General features: G+C 46.6%; 1 protein-coding gene across 1 annotated transcript in view; it reads right to left on the reverse strand.

The window, feature by feature from the left end:
- The window catches only part of LOC114024071 (obscurin-like), a 291,936-nt gene that overhangs the window by 205,293 nt on the left and 61,900 nt on the right, over positions 1–24,743 (reverse strand). Inside the window, 16 exon segments of the mRNA XM_027836906.1 lie at positions 1,143–1,415; positions 2,833–3,099; positions 4,792–5,058; positions 7,009–7,275; positions 8,997–9,266; positions 9,832–10,098; positions 10,896–11,000; positions 12,652–12,813; positions 14,432–14,585; positions 15,070–15,182; positions 15,612–15,878; positions 17,716–17,982; positions 20,167–20,436; positions 21,947–22,213; positions 22,383–22,658; positions 23,782–24,057. Coding sequence (XP_027692707.1) covers positions 1,143–1,415; positions 2,833–3,099; positions 4,792–5,058; positions 7,009–7,275; positions 8,997–9,266; positions 9,832–10,098; positions 10,896–11,000; positions 12,652–12,813; positions 14,432–14,585; positions 15,070–15,182; positions 15,612–15,878; positions 17,716–17,982; positions 20,167–20,436; positions 21,947–22,213; positions 22,383–22,658; positions 23,782–24,057 — 3,768 coding nt within the window.

The following is a 24,743-nucleotide window of genomic DNA, read 5'->3' on the forward strand; positions in this document are numbered from 1 at the left end:
AATGACAGAATGATGGGTGTCCTCATTCTGATTCTTCTCTACCCATAGTGACCCAGGACAGGGCCTGGGGGTCAGTCTTGCAGCCCAAGCCCACGATGGGGCAGCCGGGGTTGCAATGTGGGGATGTGACAGATGGCATCACCTTGTGAGTCATCATTTACTGATCAGTGATGGCTATTTGCCAATTTGCAGGCTTAGGGAATGATCATTCTCTTGAGAATTATTTATAAGAAGGACAAAGGATGGTTGTAAGATTAGTGCTTGCAATCACTCAACAATTAAAAAAAAAACAACCCAATACCAATTAAGCACCTACTGTGTTCAAGGGCCTGGACTCAGTGCTAGGTTGGGATATAAAAATGAAACAAGGCAGAGTTGCTGCCCTCAAGGAGTTTACAGTCTAATAGGCCAGTTTTACCCCAGTGGTTCCTTCTGTATTTTACAAAGTATCCTCAATTATAATTGTCTCATCAGAAGTTTCAAACCCAACACAATCAAAGACCTGAGAGAGCTTCTTCATTCTTTTATTTTGGACAGTATCTGCTGTAGCAGACAGGACAATGGGCTTGGAATCAGAAGACCTGGGTTCATATCCCACCTCAGGCACTTACTAGCTGTGTGATCTTGGGTAAATCACCTCAACTCTCTGTACCTCATCTGTAAAATGAGGGGTTGAACTTGAGGACCTTTCAGGTCCCTTCCAACTTTAAATCTATATAATTCTAAGATCCTGTCTGGGAGGCATGAATAACACGTTCTTAGATAGGTATGCTACCCAGGAGAATGGGATAGGGGCCATTCTGGAGTTCAGAAAAGGGCTCTAGGAAAATTTGAGGAGGGAGGTGAGGTGGGTGGAAGGCCTACTGTAGGGTTTTCACAGTGCAGAGGCTCCCAGATGTCCATCTCCCTATCCCCCAGGCCCAACCTCCACCCCAACTGCCTCAAGAGCCTCACACAATTCATGTGTTCAAACCTTATAGGATAAACTTGTGTCTGAGAATGATTCAGTCGGCATCAGAGGCACAAATTCATGGCTGGAAGAGTAGAGGGAGGGAGGAATGGTGAAGGAAGAGAGGGGAGAAAGGAAGGGAAGAAACAGAACAGAACAAGGGGAGACTCTACAATAGGGCCTCAGGTCCTACCTTTGACGATCAGGGAGGCTTTAGAAGTGAGATCACGGACAGTGAACACCACCTCGCCAGCATCCGCCATTGCTGCATCTCGGAGTGTGAGGATGTACTTCCGGCCTTGGCACGAGGCCCGGAAGTGGCCAGAGCTGCCCACGTCTTTCCCATTGACTGTCCACGTTCCCACGTCGCCAGCACTCTGGTGGGACAGGATGCACTCCAAGGTGCAGCTCTCTCCCTCTTGCACCTCCGTGGTCTTTAATCGTTTGGTGATGCCAATGTGCAGGTCTGGAGGGACAAGGTGAGAAGACATAAGATTCAGATGAATGCGGGGCCAGTGCCCATGCAGGATCGGGCTAGATTTCCCTTCGCTCCCCCTTCCAATGAGCAAAGGGTTTGCTGAGCGCTTGGGAACATTCAGCCTCTTTGAGTGAGTCATAGGATCATAAGTTCATAGAGCTGAAAGAGACACCATCTTAGTTTCACAGAGTGGGAAACTAAGGTCCAAAGAGTGATTTACTTAAAATCATCCAAGGAGCTGAGCCAGGGTTTAAATCCAGATGGTCTGAGTCCCAATCCAATGTTTGTTCTACTACGCTAAAAACTTTCAAACATATAGAACGCGGGAATGCCCAGAGACCTCAATTTCACGTGTTAATTGTAAAGAATGCTTGCTCTTCGTGAAAGCAGGTCCGACAGGGTTTCTTCATAACGGCAAGAGCTTGCATGTCTATAGGACTTTAATGTTTACAAAGTGAAAGAGCTCTGGATTTAAAGGCAAGGGGCCCTCATTCAAATCCCAGCACAGCTACACAATACTTGTGTGACCTTGGGCAAGTTTCTGTTACTGAATCGTTTTCAGTTGTGTCTGATTCTTCTCGACCCCTTCTGGGATTTTCTGGGCAAAGACACTGGAGTGGTTTGCCATTTCCTTCTCCAGCTCATTTTCCAGATGAGGAAGCTGAGGCGAACAGGGTTAAGTGACTTGTGCAGGGTCACACAGCTAGTAAGTGTCTGAGGGGGGATTTGAACTCAGGTCTTCCTGGCTCCAGGTGTTCTATCCATTGTGCCACCAGCTTTCCTCATCTGTAAAATAAGGGGGTTGGACTAAACTAGATGGCTACTAAAGTCCTTCTAGCTCTAAATCTGTGATTCAATGACCCCTGTGAGGCAGAGACTGCAAATATTATTAGCACCATCTTATAGGACCATAGGATTTAAAGTTGAGAGGAACCTTAGAGATAATCTGATCTAATCCTTTCAATTTACAATAAGGAAACTGAGACCCAGAGACAGGAAATGACCTACTTTAGTGGTACCAAAGGCAGATAAAAGGATATTCCTGCAGTGGCATACTGACTTAGAAAACCACAAATTAACATTAACTATGTCGCATTACATTTTTATTTGTTTTGTTAAACATTTTCATCTGGTTGGGGATGCACTGGTTTGGGGGCCATTCGCTCTTGAGTCTGACACCTCTAGGTCCTACTTAACATATGTTTTAAGGCAGAGAGATGAGCCTAGATCTTTGGATTCTCTTAGAGTTTTTGTCTGCTCCTTACAACATCCTTGCAAGGTAGGAAGAGCAGGAGATAGCAGGCGATATTCTTCCTGTTTTACAGATGAGGAGACCGAGACTTAGATTCTGAGTTTTGGATTTGAACTCAGGTCTTCTGACCACCCTCACATGCGGGCCACTCACCGTGCACACTGACTTGGGAGCGGGTCAGGTCAGTGCCGATGTCGCAGGTGTAGAGGCCAGCATCGTCCTGGCAGAGGTCGTGGATCACAAGGCCCCGGGTACGGTCAGTGTGCAGGATATCATATTTGTCGCTGGGGCCCAGCTCCATGCCATCCTTCCTCCAGATGGCTTGAGCCTTGGAGTGGGAGACCTCACATTCCAGAGCCAGCCGGCCCCTCTCTTCACCTGCTATGTCATCCAAGGGCTTGAGGAACACCACAGGCTTCTCTGGAGGGTCAGAAAGAGGGTATGTGTTAGGTGCTTGCTGCCCTCTTAAAAACTAGTTACTCATTTACCTTCTAGTCTGAATCATAGATCCTGCTCCCCATTCCTTCCTCATCCACAAAAGGATTTTTCTGGTTCTCTGAAATTGTGAGGTCAGAGAGCAAAGGAGGAGGATATTCAAGGCCTTTCCACACCCATCCCCCCTTGAATACAGCCTTTCTGTTCCACAGATGCCTTGCTTTGTCCCTAAACTCTTGTTCAACTTATTCCTGCCATGCCCACCACCAGCCCCTATTCCTCCTACCTCTGCCCCCCTAATCCATTACAGCAGCCCTGATTTCTATTGTGTGTTAAGGCTGATGAAACATTTTCTTAACAGGTGAGGAAACTGAGGCTCAGAAAGGGAAAGGTACCTGCCCAGAGTCACAGAGCTAGTAAGTAAGTGGTGGAGCCAGGACTCAAACCCAGGTCCTCTAAGAGTGGATAGTGGAGAGAACTCTTGACTTGGAATGAGGAAGTTCTGTGTTCAAATCCTGACTTTGACACTTAATAGCTGTACGACCCTGAATATCAGTTTCCTCATCTGTAAAATGGGCCATAACCATAGGTCCTACAGAGGGTTGTTATATCAAATGAGATACATGGAACACTTTGTAAACCTCAAAGAGCTATACAAATGTCAATTATCATCACAGCACAGTTGTCTCAGATTTATAATAATGATAGCTAAGGCTTGCAAATCAATTTACATATATTATATCACCTAATGTGATCATCATAATAACCCTTGGAGGTAGGTGCTATTATTATCCCCACTTTACAGATTAAGGAAACTAAGACTAAGAGAGGTTACCAGCCAAGAAATGTCTGAGTCAGGATTTGAACTCAGGTCTTCCTGACTGCAAATCCAGAACAGTGAGCTTTCCTCACAATAGCTAAGTGAAGTGACCCTTGATCTGGTCTAAGTTCGCCTCCTCTGGGAAGCCTTCCCAGACTCACCTCACTCACATCTGATCCCTCCCTTATTTTGCTTCCCAGTGAAATGCTCCTTGGATGGTTTTAAGTAAAATAAGGATGTAAAATGCTAGTTGCAACAGCACTTAATACAATCAGGGGTACTACCAGTCATGAACTTTCTTTATAGCTGTTCTAGACGTGTCTTATCTCCCCACTTATACTGTGAGCTCCCTGAGGTATACACCAAGTCCTTTCCTGTTTTTGCTGACAGCACAGCCTACCCCACTACTGGGCACACAGCAGGTATCTAATAGTTGTGGACCTCACATCTTGAATAAGGGGTCGGGTCATTTTGGGAGCAGCAGAGGAGTTTTACAGTCAGATATATTTGAGAATGACTTACAAGCCTGACTCTCCTTTGTATGCTATTGGGAAACCTAAGAAAGTCCAGAGAAGGGGAACTCCAAGGTTCTAGACTGAAATGATGAGATTTCTCTCCAGTCTAGATCCACACAGGCTGAGAGCAAGATTGAATCTGAACGAGGGCTTGGAGAAATCCTTGGGGGGTACCTCCCTAACAGCTCAGCCAAGGGGTGGTTATTGGCCATCTCTGCCCCGATGGACCCTCTCTTCCCTCAAAGCAAGCCAGGGGCCACAACAGAAACGGAGTTCTAAAAGGGCGCAGGGTTCCTTGGTCAGAAGGCAGTCCCCCTACTCTACCCACCAGCCCCTTCTCACCTTTCACCATCAGCTGGGCTGACTGAGACACCTTGGCTGACTTGAGACTCACAGTGCCTGTGTCTGCCAGGCTCACACGCTTAAGCACCAGCGTATGGCAGCTTCCCGTGTGGGAGATTTCGTGAAAGCTATCATTATAGAGCAACGTCCCATTCAGCAGCCATTCCACCTCCTCATCCTCGTGAGACAGCTCGCATGAGAAGCTGGCGCTGCCCTCCTCTGTCGCCTCCACGTCCTGAAGGGGCCGTATCACTGCTACTTCACGAGCTGCGCAGGGTCAGAAGAGACACATGGAAGAGATCAGGAGCCAAGTAAGTTATAAACAGGGGTGAGGCAGAGATCACAGTTTATAGAAGGTATGGGAGCCTCTCTTGCAAAGTCCTCCCTGAGGCCTCATCGTGCTCCTAACGAACCACGGTGCCTGGAAACGCTTCGAATTTGGGTCTGGTGACATGGACAAAGAAGCAGCAGCATAGTAGATAGAGAACCACGCTTGAAATCAGAGTGAATCTTCTCTCAGACTCTTACTGACTGTGTAACCCTAGACAGGTCACTTTACTCTTCCGTACCTTAATGGCCTCACCTTTAAATGCAGAGCTGGGACTTAACAATCCCCTAAGGTCACTCCCAGTTCTAACATTCTGTGGTTCTGTGACCTTCCATCTTTCACCTGAGGACCAGCCAGGCTAAGTTCAGACACTCATCACCAGGTTGACTTCAGAGTGATGGATTTTGGGGGCCAGAGTAATTCTTGAAGACGCTACCATGTGATATGCAACAGCGGTAGGAGAGGCCACACCAGCACAGGTCGCCTACATGCCTAAGCTTATGGTTAAAGTAATATATCAATGTCTCAGAAGCACCTGACATCCACACCCATGTCCTGGAGGAGGGATGGATTGAAAAAGTGAGGATGGAAGGACTGGAAGCCTCTTTTCTTTTTTTTAGGCAACTGGGGTTAAGTGACTTGCCCAGGGTCACACAGCTAGCAAGTGTCAAGTGTTTGGTCTGAGGTCAAATTTGAACTCAGGTCCTCCTGACTTTAGGGCCAGTGCTCTATCCACTGAGACACCTAGCTGCCGGTGGAAGCCTCTTTTCAAAATGTTTAAGACTCTGTGGCTTAAAGCAAGGGAGGAAGAGGTTAAGCTATTAGCCATTGCTGCCCTCTGGCCCTCTTAACAGATGGAGCACACCCACACTTATCTATTTATAAGGAATAAGCTCTACAACCAGGACTCTCCTTACTCTGGAGATGTAGAGAAGCAGCATGGGCCCTAAACCCATCTGCCCATCCCCAGGTTGACATAAGGGAGTCTTAATAAAATTATTATTTTGAAAACTATCCCAATTTCTAAACAGGTAGAGAGTAAGACTGGGACCAGGCAGAAGAAAAGTCAACAAAAATAGGGCAAGATACAAGGATTATCATGGTCCAGCCTCCATGCCCCATTTCAGAGAAAGGAACCAGAGATCATTCTAAAAATTAAGTCCAGATGCCTCTCGCCACCTGGCAGGGAGACAGTGGACTACAGGTGTGGAATGAGATATACATTTATAGATAAGGACAAAGTGTTAAATTAAACTTAGTTGTCACAATGGACGGTTCTATTGGGGGTGGGGTGGGTAAAGGAGGAACCACTGGAAAATAACACGGATGTAAAAGAAAAAAAAGAATAATAAAATGCCTTAAAATTTAAAAAAAGGAGAAGTTAGGAATCTAGTAGGCTAAGGAGCAAGAACACACAGAACTTCATCAGAAAAACAACTTGGACCAAAAAATCCTTGGGTGCTTCAGGTCACAACAACTTGTTTCATGCAAGGAATCAGCAGCCCACAGCGGGAGTGGAGAGAGGGTTGCTCCACACTGAGCTTAAGGCAATGAGCAACCATGACCTTAGACAAATGACTTTTACTGATCCCGCAAATGCTTATTAGGATGCTGGTGGGAGTCTACCAGCCTGGTCTATAATCGGGGATGTGCCCAAAAGGCTGTTGCATCCCATATATAGACACTGCGTAATTAAGTGGGACATCAGCACAGATTAGAGGACCACCCTTCTCCTGGTTTCAGGATGACAGATGCAGGAAATGGTCAAGATGGTTCAATTTCTCTGCCAAGCTCCCCAGGTAGAACACGGCACGTGGTCAATGGAGAGTTTCCTAAGCCCATTCTGCTTTACCCTCTCCCTGTGCCCCTGCCCCCACCAAATGCCATACCTTCCACAGTGACTGTGGCGCTGCTGTCAGCGTTGCCTGCCTGGCACCGGTAGACACCAGCATCACTAGGTGTGAGCTTCAGGATCCGCAGCTCTGCCATGTGATTTTCCAGCTTCATCTTGTATTTGTCAGAGGGCTGAAGAAGGGTGTCACCCTTGTACCACTGCACTGCCTTAGGAGCGGGCTTGAAATCACAAGACAGGACCACAGATTGCTTCTCCCGGCCACTCTTGTCCTCCATCTTCCGGGTCAGCAGCACAGGGATATCTGAAAGACAGACCAGCATAGAAATGAAGATGGCTCAGCGACCAACAGTCCAGACCCTGATGGCCACCTCCCCTTCTGGTATAGGGGAGAGACTCCACCCAGACAATGGTGACAAATCATTGAACCTTCTGGATCTTCCATTTCCCCGTCTGTAATATAATGGACTATCCTTTCTATATCTCCACTGATGTTATTCCCAGATTTTTCTTGGGACCCAGAGGTGACCCTGAAAACTATGCCAGAGGAACATACATTCCAGCCTCTCTTGCCAAGAGGCAGAATCTTTGCATACAAGCCTGGTAATGGGCTGTGTATTTGCATTCTGAGAATCAACCTGGCTAAGTATTATTCAGGCAGTCATCACCAACAGGTTCATAGGGAATGGTATCTCAGATCTAAAGATAGAGGGTCCCTTAGAGATCATCTAGTCCAATCCCCATGTGTTTCATGTGAGGAATCTGAGATCTAAGGAATTTGAGTGATTTTACTTATGTAGCAAACATCAGAGGCAGGATTTGTATCCACATGCCCTGATTCTAAAGCCATCGGGAGTGGGGGGTAGGGGGATTGTTTTGGCTACAGAAGATCATAAAGACTTTGCCCTGAGATGGGAAGGGCTGCACTCTGTATCATCGGAGAGAGGATAATGCCCCTGCCTGACTATCAGTGAAGTGGCCAGGCATGGCCACGGTTAGGAAGCAGTTTTCATTCATTTGCTTAGTGGGTTTTTTGTTTTTGTTGTTGAAAGCTAACTAAACCAGATGGGCAATTAAGCCTGGGACTTTGGCCTCGTTAGTACCATAGAGCTAACCATTCCCTCCACTATTGACCTCAAAATAGAGAATCAAGTTATAGCAAGTGGAGAGGGACAGAATTCTAACTGAGGGGAGTTAGGGAGACGAGCTCAGAGGCCAATGCCATTCCTAATTATCCATCCATTCGTCTCTGCCCATCTAAGACCTACTCATCTTCTGGTGCCAAGATCTGAGTTCAAGTCTGGTTGCTTACGAGTTGTGCGACAAACTTTAAGTAGGTCACTTCACTTTATGAGCCTCTTTTTCCTCATCTACAAAAGTAAGAGGTTGAAATAAATCCTCTCTCCAGTCTCTACAATCAGTGAAAATGCCTAGAGTTGGGAGATGGAGTGTTGTGTCTGACAGCATGGATGTCAGTGGCACTGGATCACAAAGTATGTGGGAGTATGTGAAGGAAGAAAAGGTATAAGGAGACTAGATAAGTAAGAAGGGGCCAGGTTACGAAGGGCTTTGAATGTCAAGCAGAGGATTTTATATTTGACCCTGGAGGTAATAGGGAGCCACTGGAGTTTACCGAATTAGTGGGGTGATGTGTGTTTTAGGAAGATCAATCAACTTGACAGCTGAGTGGAGGATGCATTGGGGTAGGGAGAGACCTGAAGCCAGGAGACTGTGATTGTTGACCTGGAATGAATCTGTGTGTCGATCTATCCGCACACCTGGGGTAATGGAGATTTTCTATACTAAAGACACATAACGTGAGACTGTGTCGACATTCATGGCCTGTTATTGAGGAGGAAGCAGAGGGAAAGAAGAACGGATGGGGTACTGGTTCAAGGGATACAAGCCCCAAGAAGCCCCTCTCTGCCAGTCCTTAAATAGAGTGACAGCAAGGGCAGACACTGTGGCACTATCTTCAAGCGTGGGCCAGCTGGTCTTGGGACCCGGCCGGAGGCAGGAGGTCACCTGAAACAACGAGCTGGGCTGTGGTCTTGGATTTGCCAATGGTGAAGTGCACCGGGCCCGTCATGGTGGAGCAGGTGCGGTGCAGGGTCAGACGGTGGACCGTGTCCATTTGTTCAATGGTGATATCTCGCCCGGCGTGCAGAACCGTCTTGCCCAGCAGCCACTTGGGGGGACGCACAGATGGGATGGAGGTCTCGCACTCAAACCAGGCTGGAGCCGGTTCCATCACTTCCACATCTTTCAGCTTCCGTACAATGGTAATGGATTGTTCTTCAGGCAAAAGAGGGGGAGGAGAGAGGAGAGGAGTCACACTTTACTTCCTCTGGACGAGCAAGTTTTCCATCTCCCCATAATCAACATTAAGAAGTAAGGTTAGCTTTGCCTATAAATGAGATTAGCGGCCACCCACATAGGCATTCCCCGTTTCTCAACACAAAAACCCCTCCCCAAACTACCACAATGCCTAAAATTCCACCCTTAGAGATTTGTTCCTTTAGGTTAAAGTTTTGTTGACTGTAGCTATCATCTTTGAGGGTATAAATACTAAACTATTAGCAGCCATGCACACTTCAGAGTAAATAATTTCATCAGATTACTGTGAACTAGGTGAGATTACTGTACTAAGGAAATGGTAATTTTGGTGGAGGTGGTGGGGAAGGGAGGAAGGAAGCAAAACTGTGGACATGAGGTATGAACAGTGAGGCCTAGGTGGTGGTGGGGGGTGGTTGGCAGAGGCACTGGAGAAGGAGAAATAGAGAGGAAAGAAAGACTCAGAAGACACAGTCCCCTGGCCTTGCCCAAAGACCCACCTGAGCCCAGTACATTCCCCTAGTACCTTCCACAAAGAAATGAGCACTGGTCTTAGCATCGCCAGCATCACAGGTATACGTGTCCTCATCCTCTGGTTGAGCATCATTGATGATGAGCTTCCGATAGATACCATCACTGACCATCTCATACTTGGGCCCATCGTGGAGCTCCACATCCTTCTTGAACCATCGCACCTGGGCGCTAGCCCGTGACACCTGGCATTCTAGCACTCCCCGGTGCTTCTCCATGGCAATTTTGTCCCTCAATGGCCGCACAATCACCACTGGCAGCTCTAAGGAAGGGGAAGGGAGAGGAGGGGAAGGGTCCCCAAAATTCAGTAATTTCTCCAGTGGATGCAAACCATTCCTAATTTCTCCAATGGACACAGACCGCCCATCCCCCTTCCTTATTCCTCCTGTGCACACAGAACATCACATTTCCTTATTTCTCTCTTCAGTCCCTGCTACTATGGCAAAAACCCTTCTCTTTCTGCCTTCTTTTCTTTCTATCTGTCCTCATGCTATCTTCTTCCTTATCCATGGACCTCCCTTTAGCCTCCCTGTGGCTGGCAATTAGCTTGGGAGGTATATTCATCCACACATTAAGAACTTGTGATTTTATATATAAAAACTCCCTCCACTGGCAAAGACTGTGACCCTTCTATAACTTAGAATCATTGTTTTGCTTGATTATGCATATTTATCATTACTCTGTCTTCTTTTTCATGGGTCTAAGAGGTAGGAGGTAGAAAAAATAGATTTTTGTTCACTGAAAATTATTAATTTATTTTTTTTTTTAGAAATGTGTAGTCTTTGAGTCATCCAATGCTCAGGGAATTTAAGTGACTTGCTACAGAAACACTTAGTATCAGAGGCAGGATTTAAACCTGGGTCTTCTTGAGTACCTCCATTCTGCCAGGCTGCTTTCCTGACCCATATTCACTACTTTATGATGGTGGTGGGTTTCCTTCACTTCTCCATATGTAGAATCACACAGGGTTAGCTTGGGCATATGCTCATTTTGGAGAGGCACACCCTCCCCTTGTAGTCTGTAGCACTGTCCCCTCTCTTCCTTCATCCCACTCCTCACCTTTCACTATGAGCTGGGCTCGAGATTCTGCATTCTCTGCCACAAATTTGATCTCTGCTGCATCTTCTACCATGACTTTCCAGTAGTGCAAGGAGTAGGTCTTTCCTGCAGAGGAAGACTATGTTAGAGCTCAGGCTAGCCCTGGTAATTGCCTGCTGCCTCAGCTCATAGATGTGATACCCCAACATATAAAGTGCTGAACAAAAGACTCTGTGTAAATGTTAGCCTGTTTGTTGCATTTAGCACATGTTTTAGGGTCTGGACACCAGCCCAGAAGAGTTCAAAGTTGGAAATTCAGTTCATAAGCAGATTTAGTGGCACCTTTATTCTTTGTTTTGCCACAAAGTCCCTTATGAGATAATGACCAAATTTACAGATGAGTGAGCCCCGGGGCTCTGGGAAATTTACAGGTTAATGTTCTATACAGTCTAGCCAAAGTCATACGAGCAGACCCCTATCTCTATGAAGACAGGGCTCAATAACTTTACTAAGTCAGCCATGGGGTGAGTCAGACTCTACCTCACCACCCTTTTCTCTCTCCTCCACTTCCACAAGCAATTATAATACTCAAAGTTCCCCAAGAGTAGATCTGGAGTGGAAGTAACAGTCTCTTTGCTTCTCCTTCCTCCCACCCCCACCATCCACCAAATCACTGGTCTAGACTCCCTGGGAAACAAGGAAAACTGGCAAAACCTCACTGACACAAGTCAGAAATGGGATCTTTCTCGTATAAAAAGGCAAAGATGGGAAGATCCCTTCTTTTCTCCCTCTACTCAAAAACTATCAATAGCTTCCCAAGGCCTACGGAATAAAGTCCAAATGCTGCAGCCTGGTCTTCCAGGTCCTCCATAACCTGGCACCTCTCTCCCTCTACTTTTTGAGTCTTACAGCTAGCCCAAAACATCCCACTCCATTTCACCTATGCACCTTTTTGTTCATGGCATTTCCCATGTCTCAAATGCCCACCCTTTCCTCCACTTACATCTCCACCTGTTGAAATCCTATAAGACCCACCTCAGGTGTCACCTCCTCCATGAAACTGGCATTGCATTGCCACCTGATACCACCCCCCCCACTAGAAATGATCTGCCCTGCTAAGAGTCTTACAGCACACTGTCATGTTCTACTTTTGATTATAGTCACGTGTGTGCGTGTGTGTGTGTGTGTGTGTGTGTGTGTGTCTTATCTCCCCAATCAGAATGTGAGCTCTTTGAGGGCAGGTGTCTTGTTTTTTTTATCTCCCTCCATACCTAGAACATGGTAGGCTCTTGATAAATGTTAGTGTTTCATTCCCCTCCCCCTTTTTGTACTTCTACAGATTTCACCACTATGACCCAGCTGCCTTCTCACCCTAGAACATCCTTCTACAATGGCCCCCATCTCCCATGGGTGAGTGCCTGGAAATACTACAGAATAGGATCAGCTCAAATTCTTCAAAGGAGTAGAGGGTTCCTCTTCCTTGGCCCTGTTCCCTGAATCAGTCCCTCATCCTTCCCCACAGTCTGCCCACTGGCCTGGTGTAGCAGCAATTTTGTAGAGTTCTGAGCTGATAATATCCCTACCCTGGTTCTAGGAATCCCTGTGCAGAAGAGGATGACTATGGAGCTGGACGTTATGAGAAATCCACCCTCCTCTCCTCAGGTACAAGCTGAGGAATGCTGAGGTTGGCCACTGGTCCCCTTTTTAGCTTCTCCAGCTTCCCACTCCTTCTCCCCCACATCTGCCCACGTACTTCACACCCCCAACTTTTCCCCACCTTCCTGGCGCATCCTGATGTTGTCCCCAGGCCGGAGCTTGCCATCATTCTTGTACCATTGGGTCTGTACCTCATCATGGGAGATCTGGCAGGTGAAGGTTGCACTCTCCTTCTCCATCACCTCCACATCCTCCAGGGGCTTCACGATCTGTATGTTCCTGCCTAGAATAAGAGGAGGGAGATGCACAGATACTGAATTTCAGAGAGGAAAAGGACGTTAGAACCAAGAATGTCAGAAATTGCAAGATCTTTGAATGTGGTATCAGAAATGGCAAGGGACCTTAAAACACGGGAGGTGAGACATGGGAGGGGGACCTTGGAACCTAATATCAGAAATGGCGGGTACTTTAGGACATAGACCATCAGAGGTAGAAAGGATCATGTAACAGAGAATGTCGAGCTGGAAGGGACCTTAGAACACAGAATGTCATGGCCAGAAGGGACTTTAGAACATAGAAAATCAGAGTTGGAAGGAACTTTAGAACATAAAATGTAGGAGCTGGAAAGGACCTTGTAACACAGAATGTCAGAGCTGAAAGGGACCTTAGAACACAGAATGTCATGGCCATAAGGGACCTTAGAACATAGAATGTCAGAGCTAGAAGGGACCTTAGAAGTTACCTAGTCTGTTTTGATGAGGGCCTGAAAGCCAGCTCCCCCCTCCCTCTCCCTGGACCCAGAACCCCCATGCTCTTCCATGACCACATGACTCCTTTGGTCTTCCTTTCCCTCTTTCCTCCCTCATAGACAGGGTTAGCATGGCCCCAGCCAGAAAGGCTGCTGCTGATGCTAGAGCCAGAAACGGAGGGAAAGCACCATGCCCAGACATGCAGAATCCAGCAACATACCTGTGACCATGCCTAAGCCCTTCTTACATGCGGCTTGCTTTTGCGTGATTAGACCCCCTTCTGCTCTACCCCTGGCAGACAAGGCTCTCTCTCAATCCTCAGGGCACTGACTGTTTTGACTCCCGTTTCCTCATGCATTAACAAGCCTTTTCCCTTTGCTGCTCTTTTACTGCAGAAAAGGCCTTTCTCTCTCCTTACACACCAAGACTGTCCCCAGGGAGGGCAGAATTCTTCACCTCAAGACAGGGTCCTCAATTCTCCCTCCTCCACCTGCTGTCTCCGTCCATTCTCTTCCCTTCCTCCCTCCTTTCAACCAACCTCTTTACTCCTTCTTTCTCCTTTCTCCTCTTTCCCTTTTCTGTTCAATATCTATTTTTCCTCTTTGATTCTTTTTGCAATGATGCTCTAGTTTCAGCAAAGTTTATTTGTTGAATTCTCATGGTTTATATTTGTAGTGTGAGGATTCCTTGTCTGTTAGTTTATAAAGTACAGCAAGCTTCTGATGTATGATGCTAGCCACCTAGTTGTAACTTTCTAGGTATTCAGTAAATGCTAAATTTTTGCAATATGTAGTGATCTGTTTGCATAGATCACTTCTACCATTTCCTAGCATAATCTGCATTAATTAATAATTCTGGGCTCTTTAAAGCTATCTTTTGTTTAATTTCTGGTGGCAATGATCTGATTGCAGATTACTGTCATAAACCATCTCTGTTTCCATAAGCGAATTTGTATGACTCTACCATTTGTTATTATTGCTAAAATAATAATTATTATTATTAATAATAAAACAACTTATATTTCTAGAGCACCTTCCTCACAACAGATCTTGGAGGATGATTGTATAAGTTCTGTTACCCGTTTTCTGCAGATGAAGAAAATGATGCTCAGAAAGAAGTGGTTTGCTCACAGCCACACAGCTCGAGCCTTACCTTGCACCAGCAGTGTGGCTGAAGTCTTGGCATCACCAGCATCACATACATAGGTACCCTGGTCTCCAGACTCACACTTGTGGATGACAAGGCTCCTCTTGGTCCCCTGGGAAACAATTCCCAGCGCTTTCCCTGCTTGAAGCAGCACTCCATCCTGGAGGAAAGACACGTATCAAAAGTAGACCAAGGAGGTATATGCTGGAACAGTCAGGTTCCCCTCTCCAACCCCACCAATGACCCCTCCTCCTCTGAGCTGCTTCCCATGTTCCTGATGTTAATTAAGCCTTCTTCCCTGATATAGCTTCCCCCAGCCCCAACCACCATTAACTTCAGCATTATTCCTTCCCCTTGTGCTCTGGACTGACCCTCATCCCTATAAAAGGCTTTTCCCACAGACTCATACAATCCCAGAGTTAGAAGAGAACTCGGGGCCCATTAGACCAACTCATACATAATAAAGAGTCCTCTACAATGAACGATCACCTAGACTTGGCTTACAGCCCTGCAGTGAGAGGGGAGGCAAAGGCAGCCCAGAGCTGGGAAGGTGGCCTAGGTCACTTGGAGAGAATAATGTTGTCTGTTAGTGCTAGGGATTTAGAGGGAGAGGTGGAAGAAACAGGTCCGGGATCATGGGGTACCTTCAACCACTTGACATCATGATTGGCCCGGGATAATTCACACTCCAAAATGACCTTCTCCTTCTCTGTAGCCACAATGTCCTGCAAGGGGTGGCTGAACGTCACAGGAAGCTCTGAGAGATAGGGAGGGGAGGGAATAGTGGTGAGGTAAATACTTTCCCCCATCCCACCCCCAAAGAAGTGTGGGAAAGTAAAGGAGCCAGCGGTATTTGTCCCTATCCCTATATAATTGAGACCTGGTTCTCCCAACTCAGCCCAACTTATTTCATGACTTTAGCAGAGTCATATAAACTATACTTGTCCCAGTTTTTTTTAAATCCATAAAATGGGAGGAAATCACCTAAAATTTTCTCTTGATCACCAATAAAATAAATATGGGGACACCTTTCCCCAGGTTATGAAAATCTGACCATGAGCTATTCAGATGTGTAGACACACTCTTCCACTCCAGTCCCATCAATAACCATAAGTGACCTAGATGTGTGGATAGCTCCCCTTCACTGCCACCCCTCCTCCAAGACCAAGACCAGTGATGGCCATACCAAGGACAGTGAGTCTTGCAGATGTGTGAACACCATCTGCTTTGAAGACTATGAGTCCAGCATCCTCCAGACCCAGGGAGGACAGGGTCAGTTTGTGAATCACACCCTGGACTGTGATACAGCAGTTATTCTGAGACTTGAGCTTCAGGCCATCTCGGGTCCAGTAGCCTTCCACATCGCTGTGTGAGAGCTCTACCTCCAAGGACACCGTCCCCTGTTCCCGCACCTCTATGGCCTGCAGGCCTCGTACCAGCCGGATCTGACGCACTACATGGGAAAAGGGGAGAGGGGAAGAACAAGGACAGACCAAGCATCACTAGCAGAGTTCCCTGAGAAAGAAATTGTTTCTTCCATATTTTCAAATGAGCTGGGTATGACTTGTCTGTCCTTGGAAGCCAATGGGAACTGCCTTGACCATACAGATACACATTGCAAAAGCCTGAATGAAAGAAATTGTAACCAGTTTCAGAGTGGAATATCGGGAAATAATGGGGGAGAGCTGAGGGGACCAAAAAAAAAACAGAGCCTAGGGTATGAGAGAGAGCTCTTATCAAAAGTGACTAAGTCTGAAGGCTCTAAAAGTAATATGAGAAAGTTACAAGGACTTTGTTATAATTTATAATTAATATCTATTATATATTACAATAAAAATTTTTATCTATTATAGCTATCATAATATCTATTATAATAAATATATCTATTATCTATTATATATCTATATATTATCTATTATAATATCTATTATAATAATCTATTATATCTATTATAATATCTATTATAATAAGTCTATTATCTATAATATCTATTATAATAATCTATTATTGTATCTATCATAATAAATCTATTATATTATATCTATTATGGTAAATTTATAATTGTGACATAACTTCAGTTTGTTAAGGAAAGATTTCCTAATAATTAAAACTAGGTAAAGAGGAATGAACAGCCTTGGAAGGTAATGAGTTTCTCCTCATTAGAAGTCTTTGGGCAAAGGTTAGGTGACCACTTGTGAGGGGTATCATCGTGGGGGTTCTTTTCACATATTAGTTGTACTAGATGGGTGCTAAGGTACCTTCCAGAGCTGAGATCCTGTGATTTGGAAGACGTCTAGGGTTTTCACGGGAAAGGTGAGGTCTAGAGTAGAGGCCAGAGGGCTAACGGGCAGTGCTCAGACAGGACTCTTAGGTGCAGCAGCCACAATGCTGAATGTTTTAAAACTGAGCTAAGCTTCTATAGAGGTAGCGTGACATCACGGATAAAGTGTCCAGGTAACCTGGGATCAAGTCCTACCCCTGACACATACTAGCTGTGGTCTTTCTACAGATGAGTCACCTCACCTTCTCAGGGCCCCCCGGGTAATTCTCCAAGGCTTGAAGCTACAGACAAGTTGCTGGTCTCTCTCGGTGGGGGGAATTTCCACACAGGGACTTCCCCAAGTCAATGAAATGATGAGTCCTAACCAAGACCATGCCAACTGAACAAGAAACTGCACTCTGACAGCCTCGTGGCAGGAAATGATGGGATTTACTGCAAAAGGATTGACCACACATATTTTGGATGCTAGAATTCTCCCACTCTGATAAATCTTTCTGCATCCCCTAAGCTTGTAGCTTGTGTGTGCCAAATTGCAGAGAACAAAGTCAGGGGAATGTGGTGCTTCCAGGACAGAAACAGTTGGGAGACCTGACTTTTTATGGGAGAAAATCTACTCTTTTTTCCCTTGAGGGGGGAAGTGAACAGGGGCTCTGGACACATCATATGGAGGAAGGCAGTGTGGCTAGAATGTTCACAGAAATTTCATAAGCCACCGCATTCTGCCAACACTTTCATGGTGTGTTCTTCCTGATTGTCCTAACATCCCTGGATTTGGACCACTACTAGGAATTTCTTTCTTGTCTTCCTTGGTTATAGAGCCCCCCAGGATCCTCCTTTCCTCTGGGATCATGCCAATTGCGTTGTCACCCAGAGAAATGAGCACCATTGCCTCAGAGGGTCGGAATGAGACAGAGCTCACTGTCACTCCACCAAGGATTAATTACAGTCCCATTTTGTTGCCCTACTCCCCACACAGACCCATCTCCTCCTCCAGACTAGTCTCACTTACTCTCCACATTGAGCTTAGCCTGCGTCTTGTCATCTGGTGTCTCGCAGCCGAAAAAGCCCCGGTCGGAGAAGCTCACATTCTTAAGGAGCAGGCTATGGCGGGTGCCTTCAGCCCGGATCTCCACATTCTCACTGGGCACCAAGGCTGCACTGTTACGAGTCCATCTCACGGAAGAGCAAGGCTTGGTCAGCTCTACCTCCAATGTCACCAAGCCCTTCTCTTCCACTGTCGTTGGCTCCAGCTTCCTCTTGAATAGTACTGGGGCTTCTGGGGGGTAAGGAAAGCCAAAAGTGTAAGTGAGCAGTGCCCAAGAGGTCATCTCAAGCACCCCTCTAATTCCAACGGGGTCAAGCTCAGAGGAGGAGGAACGATTCAGAATTGGGCATAACTTCTGGGATCATTCAGTCCAACCATCTCAGTTTAACAGACGAGGAAACTTGAGTCTCAGAAAAGGAAAGCCATGTTCTATGTGGTTAAAGACACCCCTACTCTACTCCTAGTGTATATACGTCTTAAATATACCCCTCCTGAAGATGGGGGATACTCCTCAGTATCTCTGTTTTGATATGTACAATACCATCCTTGTTCAGGCTCTCATGCTGTGACAGCTATAATACTCTACCAGTCCTCTCAACTGGTCTCTCTGCCTCTAGCCCCTACCCTCTAATCCATTCTGCAAATGAGATTATATTTGTAATTGCTTTTCACAATATGTAGTACACTGTAGATGCTTAATAAACGCTTATTCTCCCCCTCCTTCCCTGCAAATGTTGCCAAGTTAATTTACCTAATGTGCAGTTCTGATCACATCACCCCCATTCTCAATATACTTGGCTCCCCACTGACCACAAGACACTGTCCAGGGTCCTTAGCCTGGCATTCATGAAGGCCCCAGTCTAAACGTCCAGGCTTCTTTTATCCTCCTCCATTACATGCTCTAACCCTCCTTTGTGTTCTATTCTGGCTGACTTCTGATTGACATATGCAGATATGTCTGGGGGTTTGGTCTTCTCTACTGGTGCATCTGTAAAATCAAATCTTACTCTGGAGTAAAAACAACTTAGCCTCCATTCCTGCTCCATTCCCCAGCCCAAGGTCAGGCTGCAGCTCGCCCTCACCAGCTCCTCTTGGACAAGTATTACTATTTGTAGGAAGAGGATAAGCTGGAGCCCTTGAGTAGTCACATTGGCAGAAGTCTTCGTGCATCCTCCCAGTAGTTTGTGTTTTGATATCTTAAGTGATAGACAGGGAAGTTCCCTGTTATATCTAACCAACCCCAGCCCTGCTTCTACTTCTATGCAGCCATCTACCCAAGTCATATTCTGCCCTTCCACTCTACCCGTGCCTCCACAGACCATGCCCTGGGGATTAAATTCCCATTTTGGAACTCTCATCCTTGGGCCAAGCTGTTCTGATTGGTTAATGAGCTAGTACAATTGCTAATGGTCCACTATACCCAGAGCACCCCATTATGCTTCACATTCCAGTCAGCTTCCAACCTCCCCACCGGCTTCCTACCACTAGCTCTAAGAATCAGTGAAATGAATATTGCCATTGCAGATGGAAAGAGTGTGGCAACCAACTCCCCTAAGGCTTCACTCACCATCCTAGTGACTTTCCAAAGCAAAACACCCTTCCCAGGCAATCATCCCCTTATAGGTGCTGTCTCTCCTACCAGAATATAAGCTGCTTGAGGGCAGGGACTATGTTTCTTTTTAAATTTGCATCCCCAGTGCATAGCACAGTGTTGCTTCATAGGGAATGCTTAATAACAGTTTTTCATTTATCCTCTTCCTGCCTTGAATCTATAAACAAACTATTACTTTACCTTGCCAACTTGCCAACCTATTAGAAAACCTTGTCAGGACCTGCTGGAGTATGCAGTCTGCTAGACAAAGTCTTCAAAGGCCCAGAGTGCCCTCTATGCCATAAGGGAATACCAACAGAGGACTGAGCTCAGCTCGAGAACCACTTTCTCCATGAGGCATTTCTGGATTCTAGTGCCTTCTCTAGCCTCCAAAATTTACCTTCTATTTACTGTGTAGATAATTTTGTATATACTTATATGTGCCACCCTCAATGGTATGTAATCTTCCTGAGGGCAGGGACTATGTTAGTTTTTGTGTTTGGATCTTCAGCACCAAGCACAAAGCCTGGCACATAGTAGGTGCTTCATAAATATTTACTTAATTTAACTTGGTGAATTAAATACATTAAAAGTCTGGCTTAAATCTGTCTCTTCCTATGCCCTGGCTAGGTCACTATGCCCAACCTTAGACTGATTCAACTAGATCAGTTTGCCAAGCCGGGAAGAAAGAGAGACTTAATAGCTAGCATCATTGGCTTGGCTTCTCAATCAGCCTACAAAGAGCACTCATTGATAAGAGAAGTAGAAGCCACTCTGCAGAGGCTTAGCTGCATCCAAACCAAGCCACATAAAGTCTATCTCACCTCGGACTCTGAGACTGGCCATCGTGGTGACCCCTTCGGCCTCGGCCGTGATCTGGCCGGCATCCTCGAGGGTCAGGGCAGTGATGACGAGACTGTGGCTAGCGTCACTCTGAGAGATGACAAACTTAGCTCCAGGCTCCAGCTTCACACCATTCCGACTCCAGACCACCACGGCATTGCTGGGGGCAACTATGCACTGGAACGTGGCCTCAGAACCTTCTTCAGAGACCGAGTTGCTCAGGGCTGACGTGAACTTGACCATTCGGGGGACTGAGGAAATAAAAAACCTTTTGTGAGTTTGAGAGCCAAGGGGGGAAGGCAGTGGGAACAGGGTAGGACAAAGAACAGAGAGAGAACAGTTCCTCTCCCACCATTTAATCAATTTCCAACATGCTACTTCTTTTATGAGGTCTTCCCAAACTAATCAGATTAGCACTAGTGACCTCCTCCTGAATAGGGAAATCTCCTAACTGCTCTTTCTCTTGCCCAAATAGGTGTCTGAATATGGAAAGAAGATTGGATTTAGAATCAGAGAATCTGGTTCCACTATGTACAGGCTAAGTGACCATGGGCAAATCCATTAACTGTTCTGGGTCTGGTCTCTCTCATATGTAAAATGGGAGGGCTGGATGAGATGAAGTCTATGTGTCCTGTGTCCCTACCCAAACAACTGTCCTCTGCTTCTGTCCACTTCTTTGTGTGGTACTGGAGAGGGACACGAATTGGCAGTGTTGCCAAATGGTTAGATTCTTGGAGCCAAAAGGTTTGGAATTGCAGTTCTGATACCTACTAGCTGTGTGATCCTGGGAAAAATCACTGTTTCCTCTTCTATAAAGTGAAGACAAGAACCTTTGTACTACTACATTTCTCACAAGGCTGTTGTGAGGTAAGGGCTTTGTAGACCTTTAAGCACTCTACAAATGTGAGCTGTTATCTGTGCATCCTGAGTGTCTGCATCATTCTGAGATCATAACTTGTCCCTCCCCACCCCACAAGGGTAGAGTCAGTCACTGTATGACGTACTTTGTGGTAAGGGTTAAGAATGCTGAGCATCGCTGCCATAGTTTCCTCCTTCAATCCCCCACAATTACACATTTATGACCACACACAGACATACACATTCACAAATACATAAGTACACACACATACTCACATATACATGTAGAGTCACATTTTATATTCTCATAAGACCGACAGAGGAGGAGATTGAGGCCCGGCAACTCGAAATAACTTTCCCAAAGACATACAGCAGCCAAGACTGAATCCAGGCATCGTAGATCCAAATCTGGGACTCCTTTCATTCCACCACACACTCATCATTTAGGTAGGTCTCGCTACCATACACCTAGCTGAAGGCAGCCAGCTCCAATGTCTCAAGAGCTTCCTTCAAGAACGTTGAAAGCCCAGGGTAGTATGCATGGCCCTAGCACTGGCTGCCAAAGACCTAACCCAGGCCTACGTGGTATTTAGGTTGTGCTGAGTAAATTCATTTCAGCTCTCATCATTCCCCTGGAAGCTGGAGCCAGAGTCATGAGAACTCCCCTGACATTTCAACACACCTCAAGCTTCAAGATACCTCTGGAACTGGTGACCTCTGCCTTCCATTTCTGTAATATCATCCAGTAATTTTTATTAAGTGCCTATAGACTATTAATTATTGCCTATAATGTGATTAGTACAATTTCACAAACATCACAGAGCCATGGGTCCCAAGTAGTCTTATGGATACATTCTCATTCATGAACACAGTCACACACACATACACATAGAGCCCCCATACCGACGGCTGTGAGCTGGGTGGTGGTCTTGTCATTGCGACTCTCACAGCAGTACTCGCCCTCATCCTCAGCCCTTAGTCCCACGATGGTGAGGGTGCGCCGGGGCCCATCTGACGCCATCTGGAATCGCTTGCCAGGACGGATCTCCACCCCGCCACAGCGCCATACCACATCGCCCAATGCCTGGCTCAGCTCACAGGACAGCACCACTGTCTGTCCAACCTCTCCACTCACAGGCTTCAGGGGTTGGGCAAACTTCACAGGGACCTCTGTGGACAATTGGGAGAGAGGGCATAAAGTGGCAATGGGTCCGCATGCTGACAGAGAACGTGGGGCCAATCTCTTCTAGATCTCTTTTAGGTAAGCACCTCATCTCCCACCCACGCCCTGCAGGAAGGGCCCAGGAGAGCATCTTGCTCTCTGGCTTGCCCACCTCACCTTCTACCTGGACGGGAAAGTCTTGCTTCTCCTTGTTGGACCTGCAGGTATAGATGGCACTGTCTTGGGTCTGGGCACCATACACAGTGAGGGTGTGAGTGGTTCCCTCATTTGAAAACCCATAGCGCTTGCTGCGCCTGATCTCCAGCCCGTCCTTAAGCCACGTGACGGTGGCAGTGGCTGATGTGACCGTGGCTGACAGAATGATGTCGTCGTGCTCCCGCACCACCAGTGGCTCCCTCTTGGCAGGTTTCTCAGGGGCTTTTGTTTCCAGTTCTAGTGAGGGGAGACAGTGCCAAAGGCTAGATGAGAAACCACACCCACCCCAGCTCCAGGTCAAGTTGACCATCTACAACTCCTCTTCCTCTGTACCCCTACGTTCATAGCCAGAAGGGAATTTAAAGATCATCTAATCCAACCCTCACATTTTACAGATGAGGAAATTGAGGCCTAAGGAGGTTAAGTGACTTCCTGTGGTCACACAGGTCCTAAGTGTCAGAGACAACATTTGAACTCAGGTCTCTGACTTCAGAGCCCCTGCTTCTGTCACTGGACCACACCCACAACTTCTGCCCTGCCCTATATTCTCTGAACTGACTCCGACATTACTGGGCAAGTGGGATTAGCATTGCGAATCAGGCCAGTTTAAGAAAAATTGCAGGGGTCCCACTGTTAAGCTTAGTTTAATAACAGGAGTCTCACTATTGATGAGGTACGTGAGGTTAGGGGCAAATCACACCATGTGGCTCCTCCATCCCCAACATTTTAAAAATTAGTCTACTGAGAGAATTAACACCAATACTCTTTCCTGGGGATCCATAGGCTTGGGCGGGGAGTAGGCACCAGGGCATGCATATTCAGTCTTGGGCAATTTGGAATGGTTTCATACATCAAAGAGGAAAATGAACAGCTGCGATTCTCCCACCTTGAGGACCTAGTACCAGTGAGCCAGGGGTAAGGCAGCTTCCTTCTGTAAGCTCATTCTAGGGGCAACCAGAAAGAGAAACTGGGAAACCTCGTCCCTTGTGGAGGAGGGTTAATGAAGCAGTCACTACTACAATGATCACATTGTCCAAACAAAAAAATTGGAGAACATGGTCTTACATAGGGAAATTCCTCTGTATACTTTTTTTAATGTAATTGTTCTGAGAAATTTGGGGTATATGTTTGGTTATTCTAATCCCTGCAGATGCTTCCTTCTCAGGAGCTGAACCAGCTGGTGCCCAGAGGCCTTATCTCCCAGTGGTCAGGGTCAGAGTCCCTGGCCCTCTCTTATCAAGGACAGGGATTATAGATACAAATGTCCTCCACTTCTCAATCAGTCTTCCTAAGGATAGAGGTCGTTTATCCTCAAGTTTTTCAGTTCCAGGGTCCCACACTGAGCAACTCTGGAACTAACCTTGGATGTCCAGACGGAAGGTGACCTTCTGGCCCTCAGCCTCACAGATGTACTCCCCAGCATCTGCCTTCCCCGCCTGCTGCACCACCAGCTGCCGGCCCCGGCCCTTGGCCTCCACGTGCACCTTCTGGCTGGGGCTCAGTTTCTTCCCATCCTTGTACCAGGTCACCTCTGTCTTGGCCTGGGCCAGCTCGCAGCTCAGGGTGGCGCTGCTACCCACCACGGCCTGTACCTCATTCTGCACCTTTTGTTCCTTGGCAAATACCACCACAGAATCTGGAGGAATATGAAGGGAAAGGAAGATGGGGGGAGGAGGGGAGATATTCCTTAAGAAAGTCTTCCTTCTCTGAATTCTTACTTCCATAACCTTTCTGGACCTGTGCTGAAGGCCCACAGTCCAGTTCATATGGCCACAGTGTGAGTCTCTCCATGACCCCATTTGGGTTTTTTTTTGGCAAAGATACTGGAGTGGCTTGCCATTTCCTTCTCCAGCTCATTTTACAGATGAGGAAACTGAGGCAAACAGGATGAAGTGACTTGCCCAGGGTCACACAGCTAAGAAGTGTCTGAGGTCAGATTTGAACTCAGGAAAATGAGTCTTCCTGACTCCCGGCCCAGTGTTCTATCCACTGTGCCACCTAGCCCCCTTCAATAGCAAGGCTAATTAAAGGTAAACTCTACTACTGTCTAATTTGTCTCAGTCAGGTATAGTGAATGGTCAAGATCCCAGCTGCTAGTCCTTATAGCACCAAGCCTGAAGCCAGAGGACCCTCCCTCCCCCATCCCTCCCCACCCTGAAGGCCTAGGACACTCCTTTAAGTACCCTGGGCACCATTATCCTGTTCTAATATCTAATGATGAAACCAAAAGCCAGCTATTACATCCCTTCCCCAAATTTCATTCCAATAAATGAGATTTCAGACACAAAAGTTTTATGAAAAGACAGTCCTTCCTCTTCCTTG

This window comes from Vombatus ursinus, unplaced genomic scaffold (assembly GCF_900497805.2).
Source record: "Vombatus ursinus unplaced genomic scaffold, bare-nosed wombat genome assembly UNPS02014820.1, whole genome shotgun sequence".
Classification (NCBI taxonomy): domain Eukaryota; kingdom Metazoa; phylum Chordata; class Mammalia; order Diprotodontia; family Vombatidae; genus Vombatus; species Vombatus ursinus.